The sequence below is a fragment of the Cyprinus carpio genome, chromosome A20 (genome assembly GCF_018340385.1).
Source record: "Cyprinus carpio isolate SPL01 chromosome A20, ASM1834038v1, whole genome shotgun sequence".
In the NCBI taxonomy this organism is placed as follows: Eukaryota; Metazoa; Chordata; class Actinopteri; order Cypriniformes; family Cyprinidae; genus Cyprinus; species Cyprinus carpio.
In genome coordinates, this window is record NC_056591.1 from 18,992,964 (window position 1) to 19,007,194 (window position 14,231).

The 14,231-nt window shown below is 36.6% G+C and overlaps 2 protein-coding genes across 6 annotated transcripts in view; one reads left to right on the plus strand and one right to left on the minus strand.

Moving 5' to 3' along the window:
* Positions 1-7,038, plus strand: part of LOC109082094 (tudor domain-containing 6-like) — a 19,128-nt gene extending 12,090 nt beyond the window's left edge. For 3 of the 5 annotated variants that reach the window (XM_042777997.1, XM_042777998.1, XM_042777999.1), the window contains exons 3-16: positions 190-311; positions 414-494; positions 583-613; positions 798-847; positions 943-997; positions 1,169-1,221; positions 1,311-1,365; positions 5,495-5,550; positions 5,640-5,703; positions 5,814-5,884; positions 5,977-6,028; positions 6,124-6,191; positions 6,289-6,343; positions 6,458-7,038. In XM_042777997.1, the coding sequence (XP_042633931.1) occupies positions 190-311; positions 414-494; positions 583-613; positions 798-847; positions 943-997; positions 1,169-1,221; positions 1,311-1,365; positions 5,495-5,550; positions 5,640-5,703; positions 5,814-5,884; positions 5,977-6,028; positions 6,124-6,191; positions 6,289-6,343; positions 6,458-6,639 (995 nt within the window). In that variant the 3' untranslated portion in view covers positions 6,640-7,038. The remainder of the gene's footprint in view (positions 1-189; positions 312-413; positions 495-582; positions 614-797; positions 848-942; positions 998-1,168; positions 1,222-1,310; positions 1,366-5,494; positions 5,551-5,639; positions 5,704-5,813; positions 5,885-5,976; positions 6,029-6,123; positions 6,192-6,288; positions 6,344-6,457) is intronic. The other 2 variants (XM_042778001.1, XM_042778000.1) reach the window with 2 other exon arrangements.
* A 132-nt stretch (positions 7,039-7,170) lies between these two features.
* On the minus strand, positions 7,171-13,593 carry LOC109112724 (platelet-activating factor acetylhydrolase). Its single transcript, XM_042778004.1, has 11 exons — positions 13,202-13,593; positions 12,603-12,748; positions 12,374-12,524; positions 12,127-12,220; positions 11,963-12,031; positions 10,010-10,181; positions 9,564-9,677; positions 9,361-9,452; positions 8,801-8,971; positions 8,578-8,726; positions 7,171-8,002 (listed from the first exon to the last, which is right to left on the minus strand). Exons 2-11 carry the CDS (start codon positions 12,702-12,704, stop codon positions 7,902-7,904), a joined length of 1,215 nt encoding a protein of 404 aa, XP_042633938.1. The 5' UTR covers positions 12,705-12,748; positions 13,202-13,593; the 3' UTR covers positions 7,171-7,901.
* Between the last annotated feature and the right edge of the window lie 638 nt (positions 13,594-14,231).

Below are 14,231 nucleotides of genomic sequence, written 5' to 3' on the forward strand. Positions count from 1 at the left end.
GTATGTATATGTATATGTATATATGTATATGTGTATATATATATGTATATATGTATATGTATATATGTATGTATATATGTATATATGTATGTATATATATATATATGTATATATATATATATATATATATATATATATATATGTATGTATATATATATGTATACACAAATTTTTTTTTTTTTTTTAAAGACTTGGGCTATTTAAGGCGAGCAACCGAGAAGCCTGTTGGATCAGAATGTGTGATATGGTCTCATGCAAGAAGAAATTGGTGCGGAGCACGAATTTTAAAAACTTCTGATGATGCTGCATTGGTGAGAATTTATTTCTCTTCTCATTCACACTTTTTTTTTTTTAAGTGTCTCCTTCAGATTCATCTTCAGACTTTGTTTTTTTTTTTTTTTTTTTTTCTCCAGGTGTTGCTTGTGGAACATGACTCTGAGGTGGTAGTAGATCCTCTTAATATCTTTGAAATTCTGCCAGACAAGCCATTGCAGGTGTGGAATGCTGGAGTCTTTTTTTTTTTTTTGTGTGTGTGTTTGTAATCAGAAAGCATATTTTACTCATCCAGTGCTTTAATTGCAGACTTCATGCATTGATGCTGCAGTTCTAAGTGGTAAGTATTGTATTTATTCATTTATTTATTTTATATTTTAAAGAAAAATTCAGGGATGCATTACTACTCTATTTTTCAATGTCTTAGAATGTCACATCTTTTTTTCCTCTTTCTTTTGTTTCTGATCATTTTTTTTCACCTGCAATAAACCATTTAAGATCCTTAAACATATTTTGTTTTGTAGATGAAGTAACCAGGGAGGAACATACTACATTGAAGAATAGTCCTTTAAAGGTAAATGGATGTTTAACTGTGCTACGTAGAATGTTTACAGCAGTTGAGAATAGAACATGTACTTTAACAACCAATTCTACCTCTGATTACACCAGGTGGAAGATACAGAATATGGAACTGTTGTCACTTCAGAGTCTGAAGAACCAAATGGTAAGTGTTTGTATATAGTTGCAAAATTACTGCATCGCGTACTGCTAAAGCAGAGGAAAAATGTGTACATTTATACACATTAAAATATACTATGGTGTTATGATTTGGTGGCAAAGTAGTATGTAAATCATAAGTGCAAAACTGTTCAAAATTGCATTTTTAATACGTCAGGTGAAGAAACACACATTGCCCAAATGGATCCAGGTGATGAACTTGCAGACCAGGTACAGCGTGATGCTGTTGTACCAATCAAAAGCAAATACAGTTGACTGGTAGTAATCTGATACCAGTGTCTCAAAATGTTCACTTGCAGCCTCAAGCCACAGGGTGTGTTTCCTGCTCCACTGTTTTGGTTGATAATTCTGAGGGTAAGTTCAATTCAAGTTTATTTGTAAAGCACTTTTTACGGTACAAATCATTGCAAAGCAACTTTACAGAAAATTAAGTTTCTACAATATTTAGTAGTAGTTTATCAGTGATGACTGTCAGTTTATGTGCATACGGCAGAAATGTTCGGAAAAATCAATTAAAGACGTAAACAAACAGACGATTAACACTATTAACAGCAATTATGCAATCAAACTTATAGAAAAATTTGGTAGTTCTGTATGTTGTTTCAGGGTTAGCATCATCTGAGGTCCCCTGAGGGGGTGGCATCATCTCTTCTCAGGTGTTCTTGATCCAGACTGGAGCTTGTGTAAATCCTTGTTACATCCCGTGGCAAAACAGAGAAACAAATAGAGACATAATTAGCGTAGCTGCTGTTCCAGCCAAGTAAAATTTATTAGTTTAACCCAAGCTAAAGAATAATAATGCGCATTCGATCAGATATAACTGCAGTCCAAAATTATGAGATGCATTATTTGAATGCTTGGCCAAAGAGATGTGTTTTTAATCTAGATTTAAATAGAGAAAGTGTGTCTGAACCCCAAACATTATCAGGAAGGCTATTCCAGAGTTTGGGAGCAAAATGAGAAAAAGCTTTTGTTTGTTTAGTGTACTTTGTTATGATGGGTACTACAGAGATTCCAGTGTTTTGTGACCTTAGGGAGCGTGATGGATTGTAGCATGGTAGAAGACTAGTTAGGTACGCAGGAGCTAAACCATTAAGGGCCTTATATGCAAGTAATAATATTTTGTAACTGATATGGAACTTAATAGGTAGCCAATGCAGAGACCGTAAAATTGGGGTAATATGATCATATTTTCTTGACCTGGTAAGGACTCTAGCCACTGCATTTTGGACTACCTGTAGCTTGTTTATTGAAGATGCAGGACAACCACCTAGCAGTGCATTACAATAGTCCAGTCTAGAGGTCATGAATTCATGAACTAGCTTTTCTGCATCAGAAACAGGTAACATGTTTCGTAGCTTGTCAGTGTTTCTAAGATGGAAGAATGCTGTTTTTGTAACATGGGAAATATGATTTTCAAAATACAAGTTGTCTAATATAACACACAGATATTTGACTGTAGAGGAAGTAACATACATTTTAAACACACTCTGTTAGCTTAGATAATTTAGAAGTTTCACCTGGTCTTGTTGAGATATTTAGTTGAGTATCATCAGCATAACAGTGGAAACCAAACCCGTATTTTCTAATAATATTACCAAGGGGCAACATGTATATTGAAAATAGCAGAGGACCTAGGACAGATCCTTGTGGCACTCCATATTTTACTGGTGATGAATGAGATGACTCCCAATTTAAATAAACAAAGTGGTAGCGATTGGACAGGTAGGATCTAAACCATCTTAAAACCTGCCCTTGAATACGTGTATAGTTTTGTAATCGATCTATGAGTATGTCGTGATCTATGGTGTCGAACGCAGCGCTGAGTGAGCTTGGTTGATTTACACCTACTTGTTAAAAAGTATCGGAACCTCAGTTACAAATAGTGCATAGTACACTTTATGAATGTACTGTATGATGTCTGTTAGGGTTGGGCCGATAGACGATGCCATCACGATAGACATCACGATGTTGTGCTGGCATTGTGACCCCCACCCCCTTGAATGCATGACCGCTTTTTAGTTTCACTATCACTTTAGAGATTCGTGATCGCACGTACTCTGTTTATAATATGGAGCGGCAGTACTTATCACACGTTTTACAAGATTATATGTTTGTCAGTGTGGTCCTGGGGATCTGCAAATCATTCGCCATCGTCCTCGGTCATCTCTCCTTACAGCCATTGTATGTGGTTGTCTACACTGGATGTGACCGTTGTTGTGTGGCGCTGTGCCGCATCAGCTAAAGACTGTCTACACTGGACGCGACAAAGCGACCATTGAAAATCATTTGAAATTTGTGTCAGCACGACATAAATAGAGTGTGACAGCAGTTTACTGTCAGGGATTTGTGGTGTGGTGTCATGCCACGCCACACCACATCCATGTAGACAGCATCACTGACTAGGAGTTCTATTGACTGATCTATATACAGGTCCTTCTCAAAAAATTAGCATATTGTGAAAAAGTTCATTATTTTCCATAATGTAATGATAAAAATTAAACTTTCATATATTTTAGATTCATTGCACACCAAGTGAAATATTTCAGGTCTTTTATTGTTTTAATACTGATGATTTTGGCATACAGCTCATGAAAACCCAAAATTCCTATCTCAAAAAATTAGCAAATCATGAAAAGGTTCTCTAAACGAGCTATTAACCTAATCATCTGAATCAACTAATTAACTCTAAACACCTGCAAAAGATTCCTGAGGCTTTTAAAAACTCCCAGCCTGGTTCATTACTCAAAACTGCAATCATGGGTAAGACTGCCGACCTGACTGCTGTCCAGAAGGCCATCATTGACACCCTCAAGCGAGAGGGTAAGACACAGAAAGAAATTTCTGAACGAATAGACTGTTCCCAGAGTGCTGTATCAAGGCACCTCAGTGGGAAGTCTGTGGGAAGGAAAAAGTGTGGCAAAAAAATGCTGCACAATGAGAAGAGGTGACCGGACCCGGAGGAAGATTGTGGAGAAGGACCGATTCCAGACCTTGGGGGACCTGCGGAAGCAGTGGACTGAGTCTGGAGTAGAAACATCCAGAGCCACCGTGCACAGGCGTGTGCTTTTGAACCAGAAACAGCGGCAGAAGTGCCTGACCTGGGCTACAGAGAAGCAGCACTGGACTGTTGCTCAGTGGTCCAAAGTACTTTTTTTGGATGAAAGCAAATTTTGCATGTCATTCGGAAATCAAGGTGCCAGAGTCTGGAGGAAGACTGGGGAGAAGGAAATGCCAAAATGCCTGAAGTCCAGTGTCAATTACCCACAGTCAGTGATGGTCTGGGGTGCCATGTCAGCTGCTGGTGTTGGTCCACTGTGTTTTATCAAGGGCAGGGTCAATGCAGCTAGCTATCAGGAGATTTTGGAGCACTTCATGCTTCCATCTGCTGAAAAGCTTTATTTCAGCACGACCTGGCACCTGCTCACAGTGCCAAAACCACTGGTAAATGGTTTACTGACCATGGTATTACTGTGCTCAATTGGCCTGCCAACTCTACTGACCTGAACCCCATAGAGAATCTGTGGGATATTGTGAAGAGAAAGTTGAGAGACGCAAGAACCAACACTCTGGATGAGCTTAAGGCCGCTATCGAAGCATCCTGGGCCTCCATAACACCTCAGCAGTGCCACAGGCTGATTGCCTCCATGCCACGCCGCATTGAAGCAGTCATTTCTGCAAAAGGATTCCCGACCAAGTATTGAGTGCATAACTGAACATAATTATTTGAAGGTTGACTTTTTTTGTATTAAAAACACTTTTCTTTTATTGGTCGGATGAAATATGCTAATTTTTTGAGATAGGAATTTTGGGTTTTCATGAGCTGTATGCCAAAATCATCAGTATTAAAACAATAAAAGACCTGAAATATTTCAGTTGGAGTGCAATGAATCTAAAATATATGAAAGTTTAATTTTTATCATTACATTATGGAAAATAATGAACTTTTTCACAATATGCTAACTTTTTGAGAAGGACCTGTATAATGAATCTCTATTATAGATCAGTGGTTCTATAGTATTTTGTCGCGCTGCTTGCATCCAGTGTAGACACGGTGTTAGGTATCATTTGTTTTATTCCCTTATAAGGATTCACACTTCAGGCACACCCCCTAACACCAATCACAACACACCCCCCCCTCGCCGATGTCATCGTCCATTGCGATGTTTCACTGTAGACATCATTTGATGCCAAATTTGTAGAGATCGCCCAACCCTAATGTCTGTTTGCATTAAAAAGTGATCTTCAGTCTATTGAATCTGCATTTGAATGAATGTCTTTGTTCAGGCAGAATGAAAAGTCCATGTGAAAAGTTTTGCATACATAATGTGCGTTGGGCTAGACTTATTCATTCATTGACCAAGTTTGCACGCGCATCATCTTTAAAAAAAAAAAAAAAAAACTAAAGTGAAAAAAACAACAACATTGTCCTGCTTTATCTTTGACCTCAATGCAAATGACAGGGCTGTGTTTTTTGTTTTAGTTGTAGATGTGTCAGGGGAAGGTGCACAAGTGCATGATCTTGTTGAAGTACTTACTGTAAGTACACAAATTTGACACGACTGTTGAGGTTTAAAAACTACTTAAATGTTTTTAACCCAATCATTTTCAATTTATTTGTACTCCAGCCTGAACAGGTAGAAAGCAAGGAGCCCCAAGAGGATTTAAATACTATAGCTGGAGAGCATGGAGGTTAGCCTTCATACTTTATGGAGATATAAACTCCAATAAACTTCATTTGCAAGTAGTTGATTGTGTTGATTGTGCCATTTTATTGTAATTTGTAAAATATGACCTTTTAGAAGATGCTGCCAAGATGAGTACTGGAGTGGAATTACTGATGGATTTCCTGGATGTGGCTCACTTCCATAAGGTGTTTTGTCTTTTCCCTCTTTTATCTTGTTAAATACCTACACCACCCAGTGGTTGAAAATATATTCCTCTCATATGATTTTGCAAATACAGGATGTATGTGAGACTGCACTTGAGACTGATGACTTGCTTGAGGAGTTTAATAGTATGTCATGTTTGTGTTCCATATTCAAATGAAAGTCTTTTAACATACATAGAATGGATGGTTAGCATCTGTTAATTGTAATTATTTTTTATTAGATATGCCTGAAGATCTTATTGTTCTTACCAGTGATGGAACAGAATCTGACACTGCATCTGATGGCACGGTATTATAAGCTTACTGTTTACTTGATTCTGATACTGTTTACATTAACCACAAACATTTGAGGTGTTTATTGGTGATCCTTACTTTGAATACTTCAGCTTCAGGGAGATACAATTACTGTGGGAATCCATACTGATGCTGAAGAATCATCACGTAAGTTATTTAAGTGTGCATATAAATGGAAAAATCATTAACAGTCCCACTGTTTTTATTTGAAATATAAATTTTTGGTTTAAGTGAGAACTATTACAGCAGTGTGCTTCACAGGTGTACAAGAAAAGTCAGATGCATCTGATTGCGCCAGTGCAGAGGTTTTACATGTCACTCATCTGACCCTGAAGGTTGAGGATGCATCTGACGATGATGTCATTTTTGTAGGCGTTTTGCAAGAATCTCAGGCAGAAGTATTTGAGCCGGAGAGTGAAAATGAAAAACAGAAGCTTGACTAATGCAAACATTGTAAACCTCTCAGGAGATGGTTGATGTATCGTAAGAGGCAAGTTACTTATGTAATGGTTTTTCTTTCTTTTGTTAATTACACTTATATTGCCAGCAGCTTGATGTATTAAGTGGTTTTGTCTGCCTAATACCATAAAAGTATAATGGCAACAGTAAGCACTTCTGCCTGTTTATAATTGGAGCAGTAGTTTTGTTTCCTCTTTCCATTACTGTTCAATGATTTCTCATTGCAGATGAAGGCTGTTTTGTTTGTTTTTCAGTTATTACACAGCCTTTCATCCTATTTCAAAACAATGTTTCTAAATTATAATTCATCCAGGGATTTTTTGTTCAAATGCTCTTAAATATTTACAGTACATACGTGGTGAAAAAAACAATTTGCTGTGTTTTGTGGAAACTTTATTTTTTATTATTTTAATTTTTATGTTTAATTTTTTTTAGAACTTTTGTGTAGCACTTATGAACATTTCTTAATAGTATGTTATTCAGAATTTATGTGGGGAGAAAAAAAAAACAATACAAAGGGTGAGATATTATGTTTAATAAACAAAATCCCATATACATATAAAGAACTTCTGCATTTTTGTGGCTTGTGTACTGGAAACCATAGAAATATTGAAATCCCACGTGATTATTATTTTTTTTTTGCTGACCAGAAGTTAGTAGTGTAAAAACTGATTATATTGACTTAAAAATCACAGGTTTTGGTTACAGATCCAGAGAAAACTGGGGTTATTTTAAGTGTTAAAATCATTAAGGTGAAACAAGCAGGCTACGCTGAATGTATTTCACAGTATGGTATATAATTTTTTCAATATGAAATGGCTGTCTGCTAACTTTCCCCTTGTAACAGTCACAGAATTCATTGAAAACATTGCACTGATATAAAAACCCACTTTATATAACTAAAAACATGAAGGCACATGATAAAGGACGGTTAAGTGTTAAAATCTTGCACGGTTTTGAAAATGTGGCTGTTAGCAAGTGGTACCTTTCATAAGTCATCCTGTATAGTGTGTAGTTTTGCCATGTTTAAAAAAAATACAAAATGTAATTTACATAATCTAATCCACAGTGCAAATTCAATCGTACTCATACACAGGAGTCAAAATGTAATCTTTTATGAAATTTCAAAAACAGATTTTGCATGGTGATAGATTGGCCCTTTCTCAAAGATGTTGTGACTATTTGTTACATGTGCATCTGCAAGATTACAAAATCATTGCACTGATACACATTACAGGTTACTCGATTAAATAGATGACTGAGGAATAGTAATATTGGTTCCTGGAATCAAGTTGTCATCTTTTCCATCAATTAAAGGATCCCACTGATTGAAGTCTCTGTCCATATCTGGAAAATAAAGAGATACATTAGATATTGCAAAAAAGTTTACCATATTACACTGATGCAATTTTTTGGGGGAAAGGCTCAAGTTTAACAAGACTGCATTGATTTGATCAAAATACAGTACAACAGTAATATTGTGAAGTTTTATTACAATTTTAAATAACTTTTCTATTTTCATATATTTTATAATATCATACAGAGCTGAATTTTCAGCAGCCACCTTCAGTGTCACATGATCCTTCAGAAATAAATTTTAATATGCTGATTTGGTGCTTAAGAAATATTTATTCTTATCAATGTATGTTGAAAACAGTTGTGCTGCTTAATCTTTTTGTGGAAACTGATTTTTAGGATTTAGGATTCTTTGATGAAAGTTTAAAAGAACAGCATTTTTTTATTTTTTTTTATTGAATCTTCTGTGACAGCTTAACTGTATTTAATGTTCGATGAATTAGAAGCATCCTTGCGGAATAAACGTATTAAAACTTACTGACCCCAAACTCTTTAAATGTAGTGTAAAATAAATCTTTGGAAAGTGAGCTGATGCACACAAACCCGAAAAAGGTAAATTAACTCACTTAAGTGGCGTTGAAGAAAAGCCAAAGTTGCTTTGTTGGAAAGATCCAAGGCTATGTGTGGATCTATCTCTCCTTTTAGATTCATGAGCTTTCCAATCCAGTTCCCAGTAAGAAATGTGAAATCTGGGAAGCTCTGATGGACTGACCCTCTGCCAAAACATAGTAAAGCACAATTAAATGAAGCACATTTTCAGACTAAAAAAAAAAAAAAATGTTTACTGACTTGATGGTTATCATTTTTCTAGGAAAGATGGCAGAGTCCAGCTTCTTCATACGGATGATATTCCCAATCCACTGGAATTTTTCAGAGTTAATAAAAAAGATTGGTTCCTTCACTTCAGGGAAGATCTCCTCATCCAGAGGAAGCATCCAGGTGTCCAGTGCCACACCACACCTAGGAAGCAACATTGATGCAAGAATATTTTGTTTGAATTTCTTCTTGCAAACTACATGGCACTACCACCATGATATTGTAATTAATTTACCAAGTAAATGTGTCTTTCTTGGCTTTTTGTTCCTGAAAAATCACCTCAATATAATTTTTATTCAATTATTCTCTTTATAATGCTATTTAGAGTGCGTGACAAGATTTCAAGTCTAAAAAACAGGAAACTTGCAGAGGTTTTCACAGACACGTATAAAATAAAGGCCAACTGCACTAACTGAGAGCATCGTTTCTCAGATAGCCTGATAAAAGTTCATTATCTACCCACAAGATCTTGTGTAACACATTGCATGTTATATGTAAAGGTCACAGGACATTCTTGTCAGCTCAAAACGTACTTGAATTTGACATCCTTGCACAAACATTCGATCACTGTTGCGCCTCCAAAGGAATGTCCCATAATCGCTATTCTACACAAGTCCATAGAGTTCTGAAATGCAAGAAGGCTCATTGTCATCAGCACTCCGGAATTGAAGAATATGACTGAGCAGTTCTTAATTTGAACTAAACTAACAGAGTTTAAACTAATTATAATATTCACCTCCATTGTTGACAAATCAAAGTCACACTGTAAGACGTTCTCCACAGACTTTCCTGAATTAATGTCAAAGAGAATATCCAAGGCTCTGATGCATTCTTCTGCTCTGTGCTTTACCTGAAACATATATATATATATATTTTATTCATTTGCATAGACCACAGACAGTTCCTTCAATGGTGCATTAGCCAGGACCACAATTCATTTTAGGAATTATGCACAAAAAAACCTGTACAGATAATTAATTGTACTGTCACTAACACTAATAATGCATAATGCTTAATGATTAAAATCATAATGATTATTGTTGGGTTTTCCATGCAAAACAACACAACACAAACATTTTTGGCCACAAATATCACAAAAGGGCCTGCAAATTCTAATGCGACGGACTAGCATATCTGATATTTTGGATATCAGATGAATAACGAGAGATGTAATTTCCTCACTTGCTTGTTTCTTAGAGGAAACTCATTTTCGTCTGGTTTCAATGGCCTGTAGTACATCCAAACCTCTTCTAGATTATCAGACACAGGCTTGGCTATGTCACATGATGGATGCTTTTTTGTTCCTGGCTCAGTATGTTCTCTGAAGTAGAAAGTTGCAGAGGCAGATTCATCCCTGTAATTAAAAAGTTTACATTTAACATTTTAGTGAAAGAAAAATACACCTGGCAAAACACAACACATAACCATGAGTTAATGGACCCTTTTCATAGATTGTGATAACGTATTTCCAGATCGTAAATTTACCAATGTTTTTTATATTTATTTATTTATCCTTATTTTTGTTAGATATGTACATTTATAACACTATACTTTCTCTGTTTTCTTACCTAGGCATTAAATTAAATAAAACTAGTTAACACTGATGCAAGAGTGTTTTAAATACAAAGACTGAGGAAGTGACAGTAAATATGACTTCTTTCTCTCTTTTGACCAATGTAATCAATCTCTCAATATTTTTTTCCTTTTTTTGGAAAGTCGTTGAAACTATTTTTTCTGCTATTGGGGCAAATGAGATTGCAAAAATATATGTTAGTTGTAGTTTCCATTCACCACTATAGAAGTTTACTCAACTATGACAATTTGCGCTTCTGAGAACTAGTAATTAGATATAAAAAATGTGTTAACTTATTAGTTATATATATATATTAAAAAATTGCGTTCCCTACAATTGCAGCACTATGAAGTATTTCCTTTGCTACATATAGATTTAAAGGGGTCATGAGCTGAGAAATCAAAATTCCCTTGATCTTTTGACATATGAGAGGTCATTGTACTATAAAAACATCCTGTAAGTTTCGGAACTCAAAACTTTCTTGTTAGTCTAAAAACAGCTTATATTGAAGCCAGTCTGCCAAAATGTCAGGTTGTGGAATGTGCCACTTTATGAGGTAATAGTGTGGCTAAACCCCACCTCCGCAGAAAATCATCAACGCCTGCTTCTACATCACTGTCTGTTTAGCCCCGCCCACCGATTCACACATGTAGTGTAAATAGAGAGGCAAATGCAGGTCTATGCAGAAACCAAACGATAAAGATAATCCGAAGAAAACAAGATGCTGTGCAGTGCCAAATTGTGGAAAAACACAGTCTTTGCATAACCCCAACATTAGGAAAGAGTGGATTAGCTTTATTTTTAATGAAGTTCCAGAACACGTCAGTAAGAATTGGGTCCTTTTGTTCACTACATTTTACCGAAACAGAAAGATTGAAACTAAAAGATGATGCTGCGATGATTATATTGGATAGGACAGTAATGTCGCACCACACAAGTGTGAGTAACTGTTTTAATTACGTGGTCACCATTGCTTTCTCTGTTATTACAGATTTTTTTGATATACTGAGTATTTGTATGTTTTTCACTTAAATCATAGGATGTAGGCTGTCAAACATACACACCTGTTAGCCAATCATAGCAGTGGGCGTTCAAAACAGGACAGAAAATAGCCTATTACTTCTAAATTATATTTTTTTGATGTAAAAATTTTGATAACATTATAAATGGACCTCAGAGAACAGCACAAAATAAATAAAAAAAGGCAGTTCATGACCCCTTTAATATTTAAGGCTAGTTGAATTCAGACCCTAGTTTTTTTAACCTGAAAGGCAGTGTTTCACCAACACTGCTGTCCTGGCTTACGTGTCAGTCCACTGGTAAACACTGTTAAGAATGTGATGACCTAGTTTATACTATTGTTTGCATTCTTCTCACACACTTCGACTACTACAACATACAAAAACTTTCACTGGTGCAGGGCAAGGAGAGTTACTGAACAGCAATTGTAATCGTGTCAGTTGGTGGTAAGCGGCTATCTCTTATCTCAACATACTGGTCCAGTTGCAAAGAAAAAAAAAAGAAGCTTTTATAGCTAATAAATTCAAACGGAAAGCAAGCACCTGTGCTCCACAGCTGCAACAATGAAGCCCTGTGAAGCCAATTCAACACATATGGCTGAATACAATGTCCTGAAAATACAACACACAAAAACAAAGTGGCACTGTAAAACACTGAATCAAGGATTGACATCACGTTTGCTCCTGAATCTTCAAATCAAACACACCTGAAAGCTCCCAGTCCATGAGAGAAAATAATAACAGGATATTTCCCATCTGGTTTAAACGACGCATTCCAGGCTGCTGGGATTTTACAAGACCCTAATGCAAACAAACAAACATATATGTCCATAGCATGACAACAGCGGCAACCAATGTTTTAACCACATCTCAAAGAGACAAATACGCTAAGGAAGTGGCATGGTTGGCTGACATTTTCCAAGGGCTCAGCACTCAGTAACCAAAAATGCTTACCAAAGAGATAGTTAAAAATTCTTTCACTCAGTGCTCTGTTCATCTTCATAAAGTCTGCGAGGCCATTGAAATACTCCCTGCACGGGACCCAATCTGGCAGATGAGGATTCTCAGATGCTTGGCACGGATAGTAGAGTCTCAAGAACGTACCTTGATGAAATAGACATTTTTTTAAACCTGCTGAACACACACAGACATACAAGTACACAGAATTCAAGTGCACACTTACATGGATTGTGTAGCCCACCATCAGGTCTGTGCATCCCACTTTGTGGGGTCCTTTTCCTGGCGGGATACTCAGAGTGTCGTTGTGCCCGCTTGAATTACCCATTGTGAAAACAGCCAACCAGTTCCACTTAGGTATAAACTTTAAACCTGAAAAACAAGATAACCATATCATCACAAGAGTTCATGACAGAGCATGACATGAGATTTTTAAATAAGATAGCTGACTCTCTTAGCTGGCACAGTTCTTGGTGCCTGACAACCTTTAGTTGACTTAGTGCTTTAACCATATTTTGGTTTATTAGTCATATGAATACTGTCTATTAGAGAAGTAGCTCATGTGAGCTCAATGTGTATGTCAGTGTAATAATGAATGCCAACACTGTTATGGTTTACATAAAAACAATAAAAGCAGTTAAAGCGATGGTCTGAAAATTAGAAAAATATGCAAAAACTTTATGAAAATCAGTGACAAGATAGGAAGTGGCTGTCAATAGCGAAACCAGTGACAAAGACCAGCTTGTTTACTATTAGCATATAAGCCACTGCTATGGCAAGGTGTCTAACAGCTTGTAAAAAGTAATTTCTTATGACTTAAGTTACCCGACGTTGACTTGGACCATTCATATATCCTCTTGACCAGTGTCAGCTGAAAGAGTCACATCGACGTTAGCTGGGCTAAAGTTACATCGAGTCTCAGCTGAGCAGGAGGAGCCTCATCCTGACCGCGACTCGACTCAGAGTCAAATATCCTGCTGAATTTGGATCCGTGTGGAAAACGCGTTGATTTAAACAAATCTTTTAATTGAATGATTCGTCGAAGGAATGATTCGTTTTGAAAACACATCCCTGCTTTCTTGCTTTTAATGACAGACTGCAACGCGAGCCAATAGCATTCGAGTGCGGGCTGTTGAAGCAGCGTTTCATTTGTCAGACTGACTGAAAGAACACGCCCCTTCAGTGAACAAATCAATTCAGAGTTAAGAATCTTGTCCAGAGTCTGAACTCTGAAGTTGAACAGGATTCGAACCGGCGAAACTATAAGCATTGGGAATCTCGTCAACGAATTAACTAAACCAGTGGTTTTCAGACCGGTCCTGCGAGCACCCCCAGCACCGCACATTTTCTGTGTCTCCCTTATCCTTCACACCTGATTCAACTCATCAGCTCATTAGACCATAGACTGTATAAAAACGTAGACCGAAAGACCTGAAAAGGGTGTGTCAGATAATGTGAGGTGCTACTGAAGGTGCTTGCAGGACCGGTTTGAAAACCAGTTAACTAAACAAACGAGACAGATTTTCACGGAGGAGGATCCACTGGTCAAAAACACTGGTCATGTCGTTGGCTCGATTCATCATGTCAGATCGTACAGAGCGATGAAAGAAATTGTACCAAAGAATTCTGAAAACGTAAAGGCTGTTAGTACATTTGTTGAGCAATTTTAACGTTTTTAATAAAGGTTGTGAACGACTCTTTGTTTTGACTCTTTGTTCGAATCTTAAACTGATTCAAAAGATTCGAGTCGCTTTTGATGAATCAAAAGACATGTATGAAGCTACTTTATCATGTGTTAATTGAATCCATTTAAAATCACCCATTTTGCTTTTAAAAGCGTTGTATTGCCAAAGTT